The sequence below is a fragment of the Ambystoma mexicanum genome, chromosome 1p (assembly GCF_040938575.1).
Source record: "Ambystoma mexicanum isolate Mex_15411 chromosome 1p, UKY_AmexF1_1, whole genome shotgun sequence".
Lineage (NCBI taxonomy): Eukaryota > Metazoa > Chordata > Amphibia > Caudata > Ambystomatidae > Ambystoma > Ambystoma mexicanum.
The window spans coordinates 1,239,673,419-1,239,696,311 of record NC_090921.1 but is presented as its reverse complement, the minus strand read 5'-3'; the positions used below and the strand labels follow the sequence as shown (position 1 = coordinate 1,239,696,311).

The 22,893-nt window shown below is 45.2% G+C and overlaps 1 protein-coding gene and 1 long non-coding RNA gene across 6 annotated transcripts in view; one reads left to right on the top strand and one right to left on the bottom strand.

Moving 5' to 3' along the window:
- LOC138452408 (myelin-associated glycoprotein-like) overlaps positions 1–22,893 on the bottom strand; it is a 655,309-nt gene that overhangs the window by 130,940 nt on the left and 501,476 nt on the right. For all 5 annotated transcript variants that reach the window (XM_069604971.1, XM_069604972.1, XM_069604974.1 and 2 more), the window contains one exon: positions 17,815–17,911. In XM_069604971.1, coding sequence (XP_069461072.1) covers positions 17,815–17,911 — 97 coding nt within the window. The remainder of the gene's footprint in view (positions 1–17,814; positions 17,912–22,893) is intronic.
- Positions 1–22,893, top strand: part of LOC138452464 (uncharacterized) — a 431,049-nt gene that overhangs the window by 18,341 nt on the left and 389,815 nt on the right. The window lies entirely within an intron of this gene.

Sequence of the window (22,893 nt, the reverse complement as noted above, 5' to 3'; positions counted from 1 at the left end):
ATCTTGGGGGATGTATTCTTCTGATGATTGCTGCTTGGAGATGTGTCCACCTTTGTTAGTTGCTTTTACGCTTTTTTCAAGATTGTAATGTCATTTTCCTTTAGAATGTTTCAAAGTTTGGAGTAACCCACATTGCCAGGTATCTTATTTGCGATTTGTTTTTAAATGATTTCCATCAGTTCCTTCATGGCCTCAGACTATAACCTCTGTTTAGAAATGATTGCAATCTTTGGTACTTCATAAAATTATATTTTTGATTGGGATGTATAACAAATTAGCTCATCGGCAGGCAGTCCACATTGAATACATCATCCAGTGCATCCAGATGGTAAAATCTCATAACTTGTCGTACCAGCTGGTGCAAGGATCCCCGGAATAATATATAATTGAGGGAACATGCACAACACCTGCCTTGTATCACATGCTCTTGAGAAGTGTCATGCAACAGCATGAAAACCCTTGTCGTCATGGAACGTTACCGCCAAAAAGGGTATATCTGATGTTGTTGTAAAGAAAAATGGACAAAAGAATTATTTTGTGCATTCTTGAACATCTTGATTCTGAATAAAGTTTCAAATCAGGGTGATTGCATGTGATCTACATGAATTAAAATCTTTCAGTATGGTTTAACATTGCTTTTCACTGCAATTCACTGCACATTGCTCCACATTTGTATTGACATTTAAACAAAAATGTTTTATTTATTTGCATTTAAGCAGCGCGCAAAGCCCTGAGACATCTTTTTCATCCTTCCGAATAAAGATGTGGCCCCAGAATTTGAGTACAAGCCATTTCCAGAAGTATTGCCTAATCTTCTTCGTTCATATTGGGATGAGGTCATCTGTGATGTAAATTTCCAAGGATTGCAAATACTGTTTCATGGAGGTTACATATTTACGAGTTGTGCCTGATATTTTCTAGTTTAAAATCCCCTTGGACTCCATCAGGGGTTGAAACCAGAAAATTCGATGTTGGACGAAGTATTTGACAAATTAGATCTCTATTTCTGGTTACTCAATGCCAAAAGGTTTTAAATCACACTCCCACTGTGCACATGGGGTGTCCTAGTAGCCCCCACCGGAAGCGTCAGCTCCCAGGAAGCTCCTGGAAGTCTCAGCACCCAGGGTATTAGTGGCGCCACCACCCTAATCTCAACAGTTCCATTGGATACTTCCCATTACACAATGACAGGGAGCATACCCACACAACTGAGAGAAAGGGGGGAGGATAAGGAATCTGCAGAGGACTCATCATATCCCCCAGAACCAATGTCACCCATTGGGCTACTAAAGGATACTATCACAGGTTTGGGAGAATAGCTCAGGGGCAACACGTTTGTTGTTTTCGAAGGAAGACAACGCAGAGAAACACAGGGTTGAATACCAGTTCTGCGGTTAGAGACTGGTCTCCAGTAGCAAAGCCTGACTGCCCTGCTAACATCAAGCATATGCAGACTCTTCTCTTTTGAATGATGAGCATGGGGAACTGCCAACTGCACCTGGTTGGTGTGGAATTCTTTTTTCACTTTCGGTAGAAAGGATGGTTTCTCCAGTAATATCGCCTTGATTTTGGTAAAGCAGGTGAAAGGTCTGCCAACCAAAAGGCCTGAAGCTCACTCACCCTCCTGAATGAAGTAATGGGCATCAACAAGCCAGTTTTCAATGTCGAAAACTTGAAGTCACAACTATGCATAGACACAAAAGGCATAGCTATTAGATGGGCGTGAACCTTATTAAGGCCCAGTTAATGGTTATGCAGGCAGATAATGGATCACTAACTCCCTTCATAAATCGAACTCCAATGGGGATCTCGAATTAAAGACGCCTGTCTTGGCTTGCACAAGAATATTTATTTTTTATTTTATTTATTTGGATTTGTAGACAGCACTACAGCCCACAGGCATCAAGGCGCTATATCAGAGCTTAAGAAGGCTTGATTAGGGGTTACAAAGAAACCGCCCAATGAAAGACTTATTACAGAGTCAATGGTTACATAGCAACATAAAATACATGTTATACTGTCAGACAAAGAGATTTGTTTTGATTTTTTTTTTTTTTTTTTTTATTTTCAAATTTGTTTATTGGCATTTTCGTTATAGTTACATATTTCAAGGTGACCGATTGGCCAGCGACATTCAGCCTTTGTGGTCAAACAACAAACTTTACATAACATGAACATAAACAATAGAAACATTAACTATCTCCGATTCAAGGGTGGGTGATGACTGATGAGGTTGTGAGCGGGGAGGAAGCGGCCGGGCAACATGGGCACGGGTATGGGCTTTCCGAGAATGTTAATGCTGGAGGGGCTTGGTTTCGAATGTCTTAGGCAATCATTCAGGTCCTGTGCTAGGGCCGGTAGGTGGTTCAGGGGGGCTTATCATCCGAGGAGTGAAACAGTCTAGACATGGAGTCTTTCCAAGCAGCAAGGGCCATGCTTGACTCGTCCGTAGATCTAGCCACGCTGTCCTCCCAAGCTCTTGTTTCGGCAGTCGCCCATCTTTCGAATTCTTTGCGCCATGCCCTTTGATTTGGTCCTGCCGGCCGTTTCCATGCCATGGCGATAGTTCTTTTGGCTGTTATGCATTTGTTTTGATGGCCTTGCAAAAGGCGGAGTGTGATTCAATAAGCCTGATGTGAGGTGGTAAGGAGTTCCAGAGTGTGGGGCCACTGTAGGGAAACTAGAGCCGCCTGCACAAGCTTTACGTGTTCTGGGAATATAGAAAATGCATCCAGGTAACCCCTCACTGTAGAGGTCTGCAGACTATCCTTCATCAGCGACAGTGCAAATTTTAATCACCGATATATAGAGATTATTGATAAATTGCTGAGGGCACCACCTTGAAAAGTGCAGCAATCTACAGGAGTAGAGTTTCCTTATGCTCTATCACCTGGGCTCAACCAGAAGCCCAGAACCTCTTCACACAGACTGTTCACATCCATCCTCATGTGCTCTGAAGGTAAGTGTGAATCTGCCCCGCTAACTATCGCCCAATCTCCATTACTCCCTTCCTGGGCAAGCTCCTGGAGAAACTGGCCATCTCCCAGCTTAACCTCCATGCTGAATCTGTTGGTAATCTTCATGACCATCAATCCGGCTTCAGAGCGGCCAGAAGCACGGAAACTGCTCTCCTGAACATCCGTGAGGACCTGCTCCTGAACCTCGATTCCAACACTCCCTGTGTTCTCATTCTGCTCGATCTCTCCTCTGCCTTTGACACTGTCAACCATGCCATCCTGCTAAACCGCCTCCGTGATAACCTGGGTATCACTGGACAGGCTCTGGCATGGCTGACCTCCTTCCTTTCCGGTCGACCCTCCCAGGTCCAAATGGGCTCCTTCCTCTCTGACATCTTTTTCTCCACCTGTGGTGTCCCCCAGGGATCCAACCTCTCTCCCTGGCTTTTCAACCAGTATCTGGCACTCCTTGCCCACCGCATCGCCGCTCTCTGCCCCTACTTCCAGTGCTATGCGGACGATACCCAGCTCATTTTCAGGCTACCCTCGGCCTCCTCCTCTCCTTCCCTCATCTCCGACTGTCTGTCTACTATCAAGGAATGGTGTGCCGCCAATGACCTCTGCCTTAACGCCAGTAAGACTGAGATTCTACTCATCGGCACACCCACTCCCTCCTTCCCTTCAGCTCTCTGGCCGGCCTCCCTTGGCCCCCCTCCTGCCCCTACCTGCAAGGCTAAAAACCTCGGGGTCATCTTCGACTCCACACTCTCCTTCTCTCCCCATATATCTGACGTCTCTAAGAAGTCTCACTACCAACTGCACCTCCTCAAAGGTATTCTTCCCTTCCTCTCCTTCCCCCAGAAGCTCACTGTCTCCCGAGCCCTGGTTCTCTCAAGGCTGGACTACTGTAACAGCCTCTATCTAAATCTGCCTGCCTCCACTCTCCGCCCTCTGCAACTTATCCAGAACAGAACTGCGAGACTTGTCCTTGGCCTCAAGCCCAGGGACCGTATCTCTCCTGGACTGAAATCTCTTCACTGGCTCCGAGTGGCTGCGAGGATTAAGTTCAAAACCCTCTGCATTGTCCACAAGGCCTTCTGGGGCCTGGGGCCTAAATACCTTCAACTCTCTCTTCCTAAATATCTTCCTTCACGAGCCCTTCGCTCATCCGTCTCCAACTCCCTCATGGTCAGCCGCTTCTCGAAGCAACGAGCTGGGGGTAGATCTCTCTCCGCAGCAGGGGCCTCCCTCTGGAACAGCCTTCCTGCCTCCCTGAAACTTGAGGAGAACCATCTCTGGTTCCGGAAGCACCTCAAAACCTTCCTCTTCGCTTCTGCCTTCTCTCTCCCTCTCCCCTGCTAAACCTGCTTAACTCCCCACTGAATTCTGCACTTAACCTGCATCTGGGCCACTCTCAGCGACCTCGGTCCAGGGCCCAGCCACTCTCCTCTTGCACTGCCTCCCCTGGCCCCCCCTGCACCGTGGGACTGTCACTGTATCCCTACAGCCCCCTTCCCAGCACTTGCTCTGCACTTACCTCGCACTTGCCACCAGCTGGCCCTTTTTATTCATTATTTATTTTACGCTACTTACCTTGTACTGCACTTTCCCCCCCACCTCCTCCCCTTGCACTTTCTCCTTTTTCCCCTTACCTCTGCACTTGCGCGATCTGAATGACACCTGGCCTAGTAGGATCGTTTGTTCTGTCTTTCCCTTGTTTTCCCCCCCCCGCCTCGTCGCGCCTTGAAACACTTGTGTATAGGCGCGTTACAAATACCATATCATATCATATCATATCATATCCAATCTGAAGGCGCCACAGGTCAGGTTAAAAGATCTGACCCAACTCCAACATCAGCAGGTCCAGAAACATGGGGATCTTCCAACACACCCCACAACTGAGGTTGTGCAGGCCTGCATATCAGGCCTTCCATGGCCACTTCGGGCCACCAAGATCATGTTCTCTCAGCCGAACCTCTGCTTTTGTGACATAGCTGGCATGCTTCTGTATTGTGAACAGACACACTCAAAGACCTGGCCATCAGTATTGACACTTTAAACCTTCCTATGTGTTGGTATCCCTTGTCATAGGAAAACTGGATCCCCTGAAAGGGTATGTAAATAATTTTAGAGTGGATATTGAAAAACCTGAGAGTCACAACCAACTAGGTTGCCTAATGGATACCCTGGCCAACGAGTCTGCTGTACCCATGCCGGCCTGTATGGTATCCTGGGATGATTCAAACCCATCACCCGCTATTTTCCAATGGCCTTGGCTTCTGCCCTGGAAGATGGTCTATTGACTTTCCAGGAGCGGCACAGGCAGCGGGCAGACTGTCCCCTGCTGTTGCCGGAGCCTGGGAACCATGGAGGGAAGGAGAAGGAGTCCTTCACCTGCAGCGTTCATCTGCTAATCGTTGAATCTTCACTGCTCCAGACTGCGGAGCATGCAGCGAGCAGGCTGTTCGGTGCTGTTCCTCTGCGGGCCTCGTGAGTGCCCTCCCATCGTCTTCACTGCCCGATGTGTTGTGGGTTGCAACAGTTGCTGAGGCTATGAGGACAGAGGCACTCCACTGAGCCCTGTGCCACAGAGTCTACTTGAGATCATCAGTTGCTCCGAGAGGGGTGCGGAAGGTTGCCTTCTTTATCCAGCATCACCGCGCCACAGCTTTTCCTCCTGTCAAGGGCAGGCTCAGGCGTCATATTCAGTGCCCGAGTGATCCTGCGCCATTTTCGCAGCTCTGCTAGGCTGGGGAGGCCGCTAGAGGCTGCAAGAGAATGTGAGATGTAACTGAGGGTAACTCGAACCCTACAACCTTATAGCAGTTCCCTCCTCTCTCCCTCCATTTTTCCGGGCTGTGCGGCACCCCACTTTGTTGTTTCAAACCATTTTTTAACCTTGTGACTTTTTTGAGGGGCGAGCGGCAGACTAAGGCAGTTGCACTTTTTCCGGGACCCCTGCTCCACTTTGTTATTTGAGCAAGTGTTGAGGGGCATTTTTCTTAGCCAATCACGTGCTCAGTTCTTGAGAATCTGTACTTTACACATTATTGGTGACCTTTTATGTGTACATTGCTTGATTGATATGCTTTGCCCTAACTTTGTGCATGTTTTGCACCCACATTTGCGCTAGTCGTTTCCGCATGTGCATCATCTATTTGCTCTGCATTTGTTGCACATCTCAGATTTTCACCAGAAGAATATTTTGAGAATCTATCCCTACGTTTTATAGTAAAAGGTGTGCTATTTTTGTTTAAGGTGCAAGGTAAACTATAAGGACACTCACGCCTTTGATGATTGTACAAGCCTATAAGGGGTTTGGAGAGGTCATAGCATGTAACAGATTTGATTAGTGTACATGCTTTGAAGTAAATGCAGAACATGCACGAGCCATGAAGACTCTGTGTAAGGGCTGACTGGTCAGTATATCTGAGGTCAGCGGTACATATGTGAGTGAGTGTAGGAAAATGGTGAGGTGGTTGGGTGCTGCTGATTCTGCTTTAGAGGAATCAGTTTGCTCTTCAAGTCAGGTTTCTGCTGTGACTCAGTGTTAACGATCCCTAGTGGAAGCCTAACCAGGATCTGTCTGACTGCTAGTAACAAAGTGCCCTCTGGCCTACCAGACTCCACGCTGAGGGTCAATACCTCTATATAATAAGGCTGAGAGGCAGACACCTGGTGACAGGTAAAATAGCTGTTGAGCTCCAGGATAGCAACTCTTTCGGTTGATCAACTAGATGACTGACTTCATGACTGCAGGTATATTTAAAAGTTGCAGTGTCAAAGAGACCACTAGGGGGCGTGGAGTAATATGGCCGTTTGAATGCAGAGCCCTGCAAGCAGCATGCACTATTAAAAAAATACCAGCCCCTGAAGCATTTAAACGGAGCGTTGCGGACAATGACGGGCACCTGAGGGTCCTGGTGCTGCTCGGGGAGCCTACTGACCCAGTGGGCAGCCCGCTGGAGGAGAGCTGAGTACCCTGTCTTGGGCTGCGGGAAAGTCGGCCTTGGAGAAAGTGAAAGCCAGGGACCAAGGGTAGCGCAGCTCCTATTAGGGAGGGGGCAATGTGGAGGGGCGGCTGGCGGAGGCTCCTCTGATGGAGGGAGGCTGCACACACGGACCCCGCACACCAGCAAGCAATGGGGTGAAGGTGCACAGCAAAGCAGGGGGAAATGAGGGCCGCAGGCCCCAAAGGCACACAGAACGGTGCATGGGAGCGTCATGGAGGCAGCTGCGTCTTGCGGTCAGGAACTGGACGGAGGACAGACACATGCCCAGTTGTAGAGAGGAGGGAGTAACACACGTTGGCGGACATAGTGAAGGCCGAGTGAGATCCGCATGCACAAAGAGGAGGCCTAATTGGCGGGAGGTGGCCTGCCCCAGAAACAAGATCTGTTTCCTCCATTGATGATCTGGGGGCTGTAACACAGCTGCTGCTTACAGCAACTTTCACCAGAAAACGTGGGTGACTGTAAGGTAAAGGACCTACATCTGCAAGGATAAGAACGGGGAGGTTGTCCCACTAGCAGTTGGTCTTTGTAACAACACCCTGCTAAGTAGGTGGCAGTAGGTGGGTGCCTCAGCACTCCAGGTTTTGAAAGCAGGCCTGTTGAACCCTGTGGCACATTGACGCTGGATAGGAGGTGAGCCAAATACGGAGGGGAGGAGGCCTGACAGGAGCATAGTGGTCAGAGCTAGAAGGAAGGATAAACAAGTGGGCCGGAGTGCGACAAGAGAAATGGAGAAAGTCGGAAGCGCCACAGCAGTGGCAGGGGGCCCATGTGGCTTCCAAAAGGATGTCCAGACTATACAAGCAATGTTGAAGGAATTTAGGGCCGAAGTACAGACCTCCTTGGGGGCCATCTGAGAACGTGTCTTAAAGGTGGAAGACAGGGTGGAGGCACTGGAAAACAATCAACTCTCGACAGACATCATGGAAGGTAAATTAGAGGCGAGAATAAGAGAGTTGGAAAACAAAGAAAGGGAAGCCAGAAGCAAGCTGGAGGATGTCGAGAACAGAGAACGAAGAAACAATTTACAGATATGGGGGCTCCCATGGAAGGATGGTGAATTACCAAAGGATCTGGAAATACTTTTAGGGCAAGTGCTGAAGAGGCTCATGGGCCCCGCACATGACAAGGAAATACGCTTGCATACAGCACATAGAGGAGCTGGTTCGAGTCCTAGGCCTCGCTCAGTAGTATCAAAATGCCTCTATTATAGTGACAAAAAAGAGAAACTGCAGAGAGCTTGAGAAGTGGACACTGTGGAATGGGAGGGAGCTTTGGTGAGAATATTCCAGGACCTTTCTTCCTATACTCTGGACCAAAGGCTGAAATGCAGACCCTTAACAACGTGGATCCAAGAAGAAGGTGTGAGGTATCACTGGAGGTTCCTCTTTGCCCTCCCCTTTGAATACAAGGGTGAGTGCTATGATATAAAGCAGCAGGAAGAGGCTGTTCAGCTGCTCCAGATGCTGCAAAAGGAGGGTGCGCCCCAAGATCAAGAAGGACACCATCAACTGAGGGAATGTTTTAAGAGTGTGTTTGCGCAGGAAAGACAGCAGCTCCAGGAAGCCTAGAAAGAGTCATACATTACATCCAAAGCACCTAGTTGAAATATTGGTTGGATATGAAGTGAGGGGGAAGGTTTGAGGGGCTGGGGAAAAGGTTTTCAATATTAATAAATTAGTTATTAGCTGGAATACAGAATCTTTGCTATCCTAGAGACCTGGGACTAGCCAGGTGTCTCACCATGGTTTGGCTTACTGCCCTGATTGGGTATTGGTTTTAATGCGGGTCTGGATGGGGTTCCGAGTGGTAATGTGGTGGGGGAGTGATTTGGGGACTGGGGTGGGGGTGATATCTCACCCAAGATTACGTACTTTCTAATTAAGGGGTTGTGCTCTTCTACACTGGAGTGGCAAGAGACGCTTCGAAGGAAGGGGCATGGATGAAGCCATGGTATTGACTTTAAACGTCTACGCACAAAACGTTGTTACTGTATAAAATGTTCAGTAAATCCCACTTGTCGGTCCTTGTCCTACAGGAAACTCACTTTAAATAGTGGCCTTACTCACCTCCAGGCCACTTCACTGTACCAATTACTACCGTATGTCTCAACTTTACCTTGTAATGGACCACCATGTAACCAGGTCCTCTTTTATCTATTGTATTTATCTCATGCCACATACTGTACCATTGAATGTATGTACTCCTTCTTTTTGCTGCGCGCAACGATATGTAACTATGTTGTCCACATGATTATGCGCCCAGCTACCTGAGGGTTCGGACACGCTCTATAAATAAACAAACTAAACTAAACTAAACTAAATAAGGGGAAGAACTGAGGCTAAAGGAAAAAGAATTAGGACAAATGTTCTGGGCTTCCCATAAAGAGCATAAGAAAAAGAGTGTGGGGATAGCTATGGCAAACACTTTTCAAATTAAAGATGCCCATGTCAAAAGGGGTTTTGGTGGGTGTGTCTTCGAGTTGATAGCACAATGGCCACTCTGGCCACCATATACCCACCAAACATGAAGATTTCATTTATTAATATGACGCTTCCCGCACTGAAGCAATGGGGACAGGGGTCCACGATACTGGGAGGCGATTTCAATGTGATTGCAGACCCTAAGGTGGATTGTTATGTTATTTTATGTTATATTATTTAATTTGTAAAGCGTGCCAGGTACCCTAAGGCTTAAGGGCGCTGAAACAAAAAAGACAAACACATTACGACAAAACTACAAAGAGCAAGTGGTACAGAACAGGCAGGTACCAGAGACGACCAGGCAGATACAAACATAGCAATGTTTAGGAAAACAGGGCCGTTTTTAGCCCTTTCTTGAAAACTTCCGTAGATGTTTTATCTCTTAGTGAGGGAGTAAGAGAGTTCCAGGACTGAGGCGCTGCAGATACAAACGCAGCATCTCTGGATTTCTTGATCTTAAGGCGTGGAACCAAAAGAGTGTATGACTCATCGGATCTAAGATTTCTGATGTTTTACTTGGGGGCAGTGAGTTCTTTCAGATAGGCCGGCATACAACCGTGCACGCATTTATGTGTGATGAGAAGCAGTCTGAATGATACTCTCGCTTGAACAGGGAGCCAATGCAGGCTTCTGCGTGCTTCTGATACATGGTCTCTTTTTGAAAGGCGTTTAACAACCCGAACAGCTCCATTTCGTATGACCTGGAGTCGATGGAAATCGAGATAGGGCTAGACCAACCAGGAGAATACAACAGTATAATCGATCTTAGCACTGATGATGGCCCTTGCCAGGGTTTCAGAATTCTTTTCCGACACAAATGGTCTAAGACAGCGGAAGAGTTTAATATAATAGGATGTTGAAGAGACTAGGCTATTGACCTGCGCCTTCATATTGAGATTTATATCCAGATAGATCCCCAGAGTTTTTACTTTGCTCATGACTTCTGTTGTACAATTGTCGATGATGAAGTTCTTGTAGCAGGGGCCCAATTTCTCGAGTTTGGACTCTGATCCCACTAGAAGAAGCTTGGATTTAGCACTGTTGATGGCTAGGCCATTCGTCACCATCCAATCCTGGATCTTTTGATATATGGAATTAATCAATATCTCATCTTCCATATGGGAGCCTGTTATCAGGATGACACACTGGGTGTCATCTGCATAGTTTGCAAAAATGATCCCTTCCTCTTCCAGCATCTGGAAGAAGGGGATCATGAAGATGGTATAGAAGCAGGGAGACACGCAGGCCCCCTGCGGGACACCGTACATCAGGGGAAAAGGTTTTGCTTTTGCACTATCGCTGGCCACTCTGACTTGCCTCCCCTTCAGAAAGGAGGTAGTCCAATCCACAGCTGCTTGAGAGAATTTAGCATTATTTTGTAACCTGGTGGATAAGATGGAATGATCCACCAGGTCAAAAGCTGCTGATAAGTTGAGGATCATAAGAAGCGAAATATGACCACCATCCAGCCTGTGATGAAGATGAGACTTGAGAGCCAATAGAGCAGTCTCAGTTCCGTTATTAGTACGGAAGCCCGACTGATGATCATGATAGATATGATTTTGCTCCACAAAGGAAGAGATCTGATTATATGCCACTCTATCTAAGATCTTTAACAGGAAGGTGGAATTAGTGATAGGTCGATAATTCGAGGCAGTCCGAGCGCAAAGATTGGGTTTCTTCAGTAAAGGAGTGATCCAGGCATTTTTGATGTTATCTGGCACCTTATTCGTGACGAAGGAGGAATTGACAAATTTCGTCAGAGCCGGAATTAGGGAGGGAGAGCATTCTTTAATTATGACTGAGGAGCAGGGATCTCCTTTATAAGTGTTGCTTTTTTTATTGCGAAATGACCTTAGACAGTTCTTGTTCTGATATTGGCTGGAAACTAAAAATAAGTTGGTCATCAGCTTTGTTATTAGCGGTGAGTAGATTAGCAGCTAGAACTTGTTCTGTCATAGCAAGCTTTTGTTTCTCTATTCCTTCTCTGATTTTAGTAAGCTTATTGGATATGGCATGTTGGATTTCTGTGCACCATGATTCATCTTTAGGAATAATATCTTGTGTGGGACTCAGAGTCTGAGATTGTTCCTTCTGAATTTTAAAAAGTTCTTTACTATTCGACTGAGCATTCAATATTCTCGTATTAAAAGATTCTTTTTTTACCAGAAAATAAACTGATTTATATTCATATGACACTTTCTTATAGCTAGCAAGGCTAAGCGGGTCTTTGGAATCACGCCATGCATAGAAACGTTTTTTTTTTTAGATTTAAGAGCCTTCAGGTCGTCATTAAACCAGGGATTACGTATAACTGGAGGTAGAATTTTGTTTTTAATGGGGGCAAATTTCCCTGTGACTGAATCCAGAGCACAGTTGAGATTTCTTCCAAGTTGTCAGTGTTGCAGATCTTGCTGTTGAGAGAGGATGCCCACTCAGCAAGGTGTATAAAGGTCAGCTTTTTACTATTTCTCACTTTTATTGCAAGCCTAGAAGGCACTGCTTTTTTTGGAAAATAACCGGTCTGTATTTGGAAGTTTATGAAGAAATGGTCAGACCAATGACCAGCATTAACCTCTAAATTCGAGAGAGTCATATTCAGAGAAGAAACCCAATCCAGGGTATGTCCCTTGATATGAGTTGGGACTCTGACATGGTGCGAACAGTCTAAAGACTCTAGTGTGTTCTCCAGGACTTTAGCTGAGGAATCCGCGGCACATCCCAGCCAAAGATTGAGTTAGCCCAATATAATGATTTTGGTGTTGGGTTTTAGAATGGAAAGAAGAAGGCCATTCAGAGAAGCTGAGAAAGTAGAATCCGCTGTAGGGGCTCTATATAATAAAAGGAAATTCAAAGTGGTTTCTGCACTAACCGCTAATTTAATGAGAAGTAGTTCAGTACCTTGAATAGTATCGCTCTTGCAGGCCCAAGTTTTAAAATTAGATTTTATAATGAGGGCAACCCCCCCTCTATTAGTGGTGCTATCCTGTCTTACGATGTAATAGCCCTCTGGAATGGCTAGCTCCAATACTGGATATGCTGCCTCATAGGCCCAGGTCTCAGTAATGGCACTTAAATCCAAGTCTTGCTCCTGAATAATAGATGCGACCTAGATGGCATGTTTTAGCAGTGATCTGGTATTCAACAACATACATTTCAATACGCACACCGACTGTGTAGCTTTGGCGGTATTTGGCGTAACATGAAATGAGGGTACAGGAGTAAGTAATGTGGGGTTCTCAAACGGTGTAAATGAGGTAGCTATTGCTAACTTAGATTCCTTTGACTCTTCCGCTTTCATAACCGAAGGCACCTGAGGGGCGCTTGTCCCAGTATCAGTTATATCATCAGACACATTTGTCCTGCTATGAGGTGATGAATGATTGAGTAATATAAGAGGAGATTCCCTTACGAAGACAAGGTTGTTAACCAAATTCAAATCAGTTGTGGTGTCGGATGGAACAGGAACAGAATACCTCAATTCCATAGGAACGGGTTGCTGAGTTAAGGCATCAAGCCTTTCTCTGGCCTTTTGAATTGCCTGCATGACCTCTAATTGTATTTACATATTTGTAGCTTACTTGTAGATGAAAATAACCTGGGCTGCCTGCTGCCCGAACAAGCCGGCGCTTACGCGCCTGACGTGAAGTTAAGTAGTGCCTTGGACTACAAATTCACTGGGATTTGTAGTTCCAAGGGGTCTCTAGCTCTGAAAAATCCCCAGAGCACGAGGACACGTGAGAGCGGGAGACTGCTCCTAAGGAGCTACTTCCTGTTAACTTGTTACTTCAAAACTAATAACAGTTTAAAAACAAATTAATTACAAAGACTAAAAAGAGTCTGGACTGGTGGTCAGTGAAAAGGGAGCTGCAAAAGAAAAGCACAAAGGAGAATTGTAAGTTCACAAACTTAATAAAAGAGCATAGCACTTCTGGACAGACGTGTGGAGAGCTAGGTTTCCCCAGGTAGTAGGGTATTCATTTTTTCACCCTGCCACACTCTACATATACCAGGATAGACCGTCTATTAATCCCCCAGGACCAGGAACATAACTTTACCTCCCTCATGGTGGAAACCATTGCCTGGTCCGACCATGAGATGGTCACATCGGTGTGGCAAATAGAGATGTGCCGGAGGGGATACCCGCAGTGGCAATTTAACGACATCCTACTTAGGGATTCGGTTTTCAAAGAGTTTCGAAGGAAGGAAATGTGAAATTATTTTTAAGCCAATGACACAGGAGAGGTCCATCCAAAATAAGTATGCAGGGGAGACCCTGTCAACACCGGTCCCAATAACCCCATAAATCATCCCCACTATTAATATCGCCTATGGCCTTACCCCACAACCATATATATATACAGCAATATTATTGGTGGGGATAATATGACCTGATACCGAAAAAAAGAGAGAGGGGTCTGGTTGAAAGAAAACTAAGGGAGGAGATCAAAGGGTTGGGGCTTAAACTGCCACAAAAGGGCAGCAGTAGGGAGGAGATACAGAGCGGCAAAAGAGATGAGGCAGGAATTGCATTTGTGCCTATTGGGCGAGGTTTTAAAGAAAATGAGATACACAAAGCAGAAATACTATGAAAGAGGGGATGAAGTGGGGACTCTCCTGGCCAACAAAGTGCGAGAGAACAGGGTGGAAAGTAGAGTAGAGTAGATTAGGTGTGCTAATGGGAACATAATAGACAACAAGGGGGAATTCCAGACTGTTCTGCAGAGTACTATGAGAAGTTGCATGACCAGGGTCCTGAAATTGTCTCGGGAGGAGAGCTCAGGGGCAATGCATTCGCCTTGGAAACAAGATGACGGAGAGCTACACAGGTTCAATCGCTGGGTCCATGCTTAGAAACCTTTAGGTATTAACTGCGTTATAAATAACCTGTTATAATAATTATAATAGAAGAAGCTAGAATCCGGGAATATCTAAGTGGGCTTCCCATTCCTAGGCTGACTTACATTGAGAGAAATATGTTAGAAGCTGAAATCAGAGCGGAAGAGGTGACCCAGGCCATAGGCACTTCAAAGCGGGGAAAGCACCAGAGGAGGACTGCTAAGCCTTGGATTTCTATAAACAATTTCAAGATATACTAGCCCAGCCGCTAGTCAATGCTTTTAATTCAATTATCGGAACAGGGTAAATACCACCAACCTTTCTCGAAGCAATTTTCCCAATGATACCCAAATTAGGAAGGGTCCATGGGCAGTGCTCGTCCTACAGACTGATCTTGCTATTCAAGATGGACGCTAAATTGATTGCTAGGGTGCTAGCATCCAGACTAGAACTTCACCTCCCCAACTCAGTCCAGCCTGATCAGACAGGCTTCATTCGAAACAGACAGGGTTCAGAATATTTGAAAAATATCCTTCATATATTAAATTTACCAATGGCAAGGAATGAAGGAGTCCTGGTACTATCTTTAAACACTGAGAAGGCATTTGATTGCTTCAATTGGACCTTTTTGAGAAGGGTTCTCTCGGTGGTCGTATGGGGCCGAAAATGGATGGGGTGGATTGCAGCCCTCTGCTCCGCACCTAGGGTTAAAGTGGTGGTGAATGGAGAAGACTTGAAGGGATTCCCACTAAGAGGTACCAGACAGGGTTGCCCCCTGTCACCCTTTCTCTATGCATTGGTTATGGAGTCATGGGCCATAGAGGGTGGAGAAACCCAAGGATTTCAGGAGTCAAGGTTGGAAACATGGAATACTAATTAAGTCTATTTGCAGATGACGCCTTACCCCAAGAGAAACTGTCCCAAACCTGCTCCAAGGGCTATCCAGAAATGGGGAGTTGCGAGGATTCAAAATAAATTTGGAGAAGTCAGTGGTGTTCCCAGTGGGTCAATGAGAGCCAGGAGACAGGGATTACATTGAGAAATTCGTGTTCCAGAATCAACCAGACGGTTTCAAGTTTTAGGGATTAGGATTCCCCTGGATGTTAGTGCGCTGTTCAGTGAAAATGCCCCCCCTTTGTGGAACATGATACAACTAGAACTGCAGAGATGGCTGTCAAGATTAAATTGCATTAAAATGCTGGTACTGCCAAGTTCCTTTTCCTCTTTCAGAGGCTCCAGGTGGTGATCCCGGCATAATTCCTGACTACAGTTACAGAGGCCCTTTTGATATTCTTATGTGCCGGGGATAAGTATAGAATAGCGTATAGGACTCTTTTATTACCGCAAACAGAAGGGTGTGTGGGTTTCCCAGACCTCATATAATAAGGCGACGCAACTGCGACTTATGTTGCACCACCTCAATCTCAATTCAATGAAACAATGGGTGGACATGGATAACACGGTACTGGCCGCGGTCACATTGGTAGAATGGCTATGGCTACCCCTGAGAGAAATTCTCAGAAGAGTGGTGCAACACACAATTTTGGAGGTGTTCTGATACATTTGAAAAGAAGGGAACAACACTCGGTGGCTGACGACATGGCCCTCACCCCTAAGTTGTATATGGGCTCCCCCATTGAGCAATATGATTGCGGAGCCGCTTCAATTTCAACCGTGGTATGAGGTGGGTCTCAACAGAGTGGGACAATTATGGGAGGAAGGTAGGTTTCTGCCCTTTGAGCATTTGGAGGACTATCTGCAAGTAGGCCAGATTTCGGATTTTCAATGTTTACAGTTTAAGGGGACAATCTCTGACCTGAGCCTGAGGTACAATCTCCACAGAGGGCTGATGTTATATTTAATGGTCATACACAGACCAGCTGTGGAGCCACTTGGTTTAGTCCAGGAAGTCTTTATTATACATATATAAACTATTTATAGTTATAGTATGTAGTTACTTGCTATATGTAAAATAACAGTTCAGGTTGTCACAGTGGACATTACAGGTACAGAGACAGGTACAGACCCACCAGCCATTCTTTCACTTCCGGCTCAGGCCCCCAACTGACATCCATAGAACACTCACACACAACAGTCACCCAACATTCTCCTGAGATGTCTATCATGCATGCATCAACATTCCATCAGCATGCACTCCTGGCCAGTGATACAATACAAGCTGACTTATATCCATTCATACACAGACCAGCTGTGGAGCCAAGTACTTTAGTCCAGGAAGGCTTTATTGTACAAATATACATATTATAAGATCCAGTTACCCTTAATATGTACAGTACCAGTTCAAGTAGTCACAGTGGGCATCATATGTACAGAGACAGGTACAGACCCACCGGCCAATCTATCACTCCCAGCTCAAGCCTCCAACTGACAACCATAGAACACTCACACACAGTTTCACCCAACATTCTCCTGAGCTGTCTATCATGCATACATCAACATTCCATCAGCATGCACTCTTGGCCAGTGATAAAATGCAGGCTGACTTAAATCATAACATCTCCCTTCCAAAACCAGACACATACGTAACGACAGCTGACCATCTTTGAAGAGACATTGATTCAATCTACAACACCAAAGCCCTGATACTAAGACTGTATTAGGAGTTTTTACTAGCGGGCCCTATAGGCCAGCCAGAGAGAAGTTGGAAAAGGATCTCAATATGGAGATAACCAGTGAGTTATGGGCAAAGATATGTTGGAGTATATCTCACTCAGCGATGTCCCTGCATTATAGGAAACCTTCTAACTGTTTACCTGAGGGGCTGTGAGATATTGTAATGCCTAGAGGTAGGTCATAAGTAATGAAATATGATTGGCATTTTCAAGAATAATAACAGGAGGGATAGATTGTTCAGGGGGAGAAAATACTGGAGGGTGCAGAGACCACAGTTGAGATGGAGACAGGCCAGATGCTATTCTGAATGCACAGTTGCTATGTGAGGCTGTATGCGATACAACTTCTACAGACCACTCCTCTTAGAACAAAAACAATCTAAAAAATGTATGACTTATTAAGCGGCACCCAAACTCAATATTGCCTATTTTTGAACATTTTACAGAGGCACTACCTTCTTTACATTTCGTCCACCAATATATCTGGCAGCGTAAACATAGAGGTGAACAATTACTGTAGAAGACTAAAGCGTAATGTAACAACAATTTTATTTAAGCCACAGTAGCCTTTGTTAAGAGGTTAATGCAGCTCGGGCCAAACTAAGCAGAAAAGCAATATGGTGTCAGCAAAAGGCCTGTTTTCACCAACAACGCACAACTGTATTGTCACAGCAATCATCATGTCCTTCTAACGTGTGACCATGTCAGTGTGCATTGGTTCATCTTCTTTACAAATTGCATAATCACTATAGTCCTGTATTGAAAAACAAACATTTTCTGGAAGAACCAAGCGGCAACACGAGAGCTAAAATGATGGGTTTTCTGTATGGGAGTAAATATCTGCAGCCCATGGAGTGATGCTTGAATAAATTACTCTGTCTGTACTTACTTTTTCCTGGTTTGGATCATGTAGCCAACAACACCAATGAGGATGGCGAAGATGAACACTGCTCCAACAGGCCCGACCTTTCCCCAAATGTGGTTATCTGTAAGCAATCAGCAAAGAGGATGATGTGTTAAGAAGGCTGCCAAAAGGAGTTACACCATATCAAGAGCATGAGATACAATTAAGCTGAAATAACTGAGAAGGCCTTCAATTGATTGTTGGTTGCCAAACAGCTCAGTGTGAAGGTGCTGTCAGATAAAAGGTTAAAGGAGCCTCAACAATTTAGACCTAGAAACATTATTATCTATGATTTTTTAGCAGACAAGAGCAGGCCTTTGAACAATCTGTGAGGCAGGCGGAGCAGCCAATCACATTCCTCAGAATGTAGCCATATCACCTTGTATAGGCCTCCAGTAGAACCTTAGCAAGCAGAAGCAAACCAATTAAAGCACCGAGGATGACCTAGGAGGGACTACTGGAGAAAGGAGCTAGAGAGCGAAAAAGTGGAATTGGAGAGAGTCGGTACCATAGCAAATAGGATTATTGACTTTAAAGTGTCATTAATGCTAGTTATTTTCCCTTTCGCTTCTACTGTTCCCTTGCCTCTGGCTCGGGTGACAACCAACACCTTCTGTAATTCGCCATCCCCGTGTGGTCATCAATGCTACACTAGAACATAGAATGGGATAGTTCCACTCTATCTTACCCAATAGTCTTTCAGGCAGTACAGTCAGTAACTGGCAATATGAGGAGACATTGATTGGAAATCCATTTGCTGACCCAATCCCCAAAGGATAATCCTGAACGAGCCCAGAGTTTAAGCATTTTTGCAGGAGTTAGCCATACATCAGTGAATCCTATTATTCAGCGTTGGAAACTGATTCCAGCCAAAAGCTTCCCTGCACATTTCTGGCCCTAGTCTTTCGGTGACTTGGAATCAGAGTATTTCTTGAAGTTTATGGTACGTGTATTTGAAAACCTTGTTCATGCCTTCAACTGATCACTTCAATGAAAGTTTAAAGTCTGGTTAGAGAAAGCTTTAGCCCTCTACTAGAGCTCTTGCAGTAGTATGCAGATGGGCCCTAGTTTCATTCAGCTGCTCCATAATACAGGTATAGTGCATCATGATGGCCAGCATTTTAGAGAAGCTTAAAATAAAACACAACTATGGCTGAAAAGTCAATTTGGAACGTGACGGCGATTTAGCAGATGTTTTGAAGTGAAACATTGGAAATCCTCTTAAATGGTAAAAACAGGCATCAGCTGAGCAAATAGATCTGGCTTTGCCAATGTAGATGGTCAGACTTCTTTCTTAGTCCAGCAGGGGGGCTTTGAAATAAAATGGTAGCCTATACATGTATAAATAATCTGGCCTTCCGGCTCTGCCAATGATTTTTCTCTTAATTGGCCTTTGTGTCTCTGCAAGTGTAGATCCCAAAGTAACCCCTGTACGAAGTTGTCCAATTTGTTTTCAACACATTTATTTGCAAAGAACAGTTTGACTTTCCTGTTTAGCTCACTTATCAGAAATTGTCTTGTTCCAAACACGATTGCCCAGTTCTAGTAGAAATCAGCCCTTAGATCCAGCCACTCTGCCCTAATCCTCTGACAGACAATGAGAACAACTAAACACGAAACAAGGACATATGGTGCAGAACTCTTGAATAAACCAGAATACAGCATCAAAGCGCAAATAAGGGCCAGGCGGTTTGTTAGGGAGAATTCTCCAGAATGGCTAATTTCCCTTACCTACTGAGTCCATCAGCAGATTTGCTGGATTTCTAGGATTTTTTGTTTCCACCAGGTAAGAGTGTGAGCCTTTTTCCCCACTCTTACATGTGTTTTGCTGTATGTTTTACATTTTTGTGTTCATAGACAGTGGAGTCTCACCTACTCCATAGGAATCATCGTCACACAGCACCTTTAGTGAAGTGACACAGGGTTGTCTTTTTCAGACTTCTCACTTTAAACTCCATTTTCTGGGACTGACTACTGTCTCCCAGAACATGTAAAGTTGCCATTGACTTTATTAGTCTGTTTAAATCCACAGACCCAGTACAAACTATCTTCAATAGAGTAGTGGAAAGGGTTAATAGTTACCCCTTTTTGTCTGTCTCTCATGGAATATTATTTAGTTCCCCTTTCTTTAAGATTTGGCTGGTGGCAGTGGTATCTACCATTTTTTCCCTACTGCGGACTCTGGAAATAGCCTTGGTACTGTTTAGGCTATGTTAGTAGCCTCAAACCTTTATCCGCTGGACCCCATTTAATTTTATTTGGTTCCGGCTGGGTTTATTCGCCATTTTTTTTTGTAAAGGTCTTTCTCGTGTTTTACTCTGCACGCCAAACCAGGTTTGGTACCTTTGTTCGCCGTCCTTTGGCGGGCTTCTGCACAGAAGCCCTCCTTAGACGCCTGAGTGTCTGGGTGGACAGGATGTGAGTGAGGGATTTTAGGCCCCCTGCACAGGGTCTCCTTGGAGACCCAAGTCACACTCTTGTTTGATTGGCGAGGTGACTGTCCTGCCAGGACAACCACCCTGCTGTGTGATTGACAGCCAGGTTGGGTGAATGGGGGAAAACTGCATAAAAAGCAGGTCTCTGGGACTTGGAAGGTAGAGTCGCCCCTGGATCGAGAGAACCGAAGAGAAGCTGAAAGAAAAGGACTGCTGCAACTACTGAACCTCCTGGTGAAGCCCTGCTGTGCGTCCGAATCTCCTAAACTTCCATGACAGAGAAGATCTGCAAGGAATCTTCTTCCCTTGAGCTGGTGAGACCAACCAGTTCACCAAACACCAAGCAAGGCCCCCCTCCCCTGGTTGAATTTGCTGTGCACTGCTGCAGTGAACCGGATAGCCAGGAAGACCGGACCCTGTTTGGGTTTTAAGGAGCGCACCTTTTATTTGTTGCTTTGCTCTGCTGCTGGTTTATTCCCTGGGCAGTGCAGGACCCTCCAGTCTTCCTCCTTCGTGTCAGTCCGACAGTCGCTTCAGGAACCGTGAGCCTGTAGGAACTGCCAGGAACTTCTGCCTCAGCTACAGCATTCTTCCTCTTCTAAGGTACTGTTCAAACCCGGTTGTTCGTTCCGTCCGCGGTGAAAGTGTTTTAAATCTTTCGCCAATCCGAGGGCTTGTCCTTCTCTACTCTTTTTAAATAACTTTTCCTTCGGTGAACTTCGTTTCGAACTCTTGGCAAACACTGTGTGATCCTCTGCAAAGACTCTGAACCATTAACATTGGCCCAGACCTATTGATTTGAATCTTAGTTGTAGTAAGCCTTTTTCTAGATTGCCCTGCCTACTTACTTGTTGGTGCTGTTTGATTTTTGTATAACCTTGTCTTTCCCTCCCTTTTTAAATTGCTGGAGTGCCATTTTGCTCACACTTCATTTTTAGCTTAACTTGTTCAGAATTGATTGGGTGTTGTGTAGTACATTAAGATTGTGATTTTTGGCTGCTTTAGATTAGTGAATTGTTTTACAACTGATGATGTAAATAAATGTATATTATTTTACCTTGAGTCAGTGTTTGTTTGAACCATCGCAATTGCTGTCCTTTGTGTAACTTCTGATACTGCTCACTTTACTCTTGATATAAGTCTGGCTGCTTAGCCATCGATACCAATTTACTGTGTAGTACAGGTTTGTACCAAAGGTGAATTTGTACTTGCACTTGTAGTTCTAATTGTGTGTGGTGTTCCCAAAGGGTACTGCATATGATTCTGCCTAACAGGGTTCAGGAAATATATGAAGATAATAATCTTGAAGAAAACATTCAGAAATAGTAATTCGGCACAACTTCAATCACCCTTTTGCTCCTCACATGAGACTGAAATGACTACACGAGCAAGAGCACAAATAAGGAGTCATACCAGCTTCAGTTATCCCACTCTACCTTCTCATAGCGCACTTTGGCTGATGGCTCTGCTTGATAACACCCACCTCATGGATTTCCTGAATCAACCATTGTGGATCATTGAACTGAAGCTCATTCATACTTACATGAAGAAACATGGCTCTACGGATCCAGGAATGCTCTGAAGTACGTGGAAGGCAACATGCTCTAAGAGCTAAAAAACCTTATAAATATAAGCACTTTGATGTCACGTAGCATCTGACATTTTGAAGTGTCCCAGCCAATTAAGGGCTTTGAAGGTCACCGACATTCTCATCCCCACACACCGGACCTTACGCTGCAGCATCACCACCTCACAGCCCAAGCTCCGAAGGTCATCATGGAAAGGGCTAAGTTTGAAGGGACTAGAAATATCCCCCTTCCCCTTTTTTCCATGGTGCCATTTTCTTTGGTAATTTTTTTTTTTAATGTGTAAAGGCTGTCACTGCGTTTCACAACATAAAAAAAAGCTATTGACACTTCTGCAGAGTGCGTATCGGCAGCCAAACCTCTGCCACCCCTATCAACAGGCCCCATTCACATGTACTTGCAGCCAACTCCTCACAGCTGTCCCGGTGGATTTAATTACTATCAATAGGCTGCGGCATTTACATGTTAACGTGAGTATCAAAAGTGGAGTGGGTTTTACCCTGGGAGGTAGAGAATGCTATCCTGCCGGTTAAATAGCCATTACTTGCATTTGCCATTTATGTGTGCCCTGTAGAGCATTTCCTTCTTGCTCATAAAAAAATCACAAAGGTTTCATTTTTTATATAATTTCTTTGACTAACTCTAAACATTATTGAGATTCAATATTGCTGGGTGTATGAAGTCACCCGGATATTCCGCATTATAGGAAAAAGCAAAAGAAACTGGAAAGAAACAGCAATGAGAGGTTTTCATCCAAGGCTGGTATGCAAGGAATGCAGTGATGAGATTGTTTCATCTAATACCTATACCGCTACATTTCTTCTGTCTGATTCAAGGGATAGGGTGTGTAACACCCACTGCACTCCTGGCAACATTGATGTTACCTCGCTCTGTTTCAGCATCTCACATGAAGATGGAATAACTGTTCGACCGAGGTCCATGTGAAAACGGATCACTCGACCGAGGTCCATGTGAAAACGGATCACTCGACCGAGGTCCATGTCAAAACGGATCACTCGACCAAGGTCCATGTGAAAAGGGAT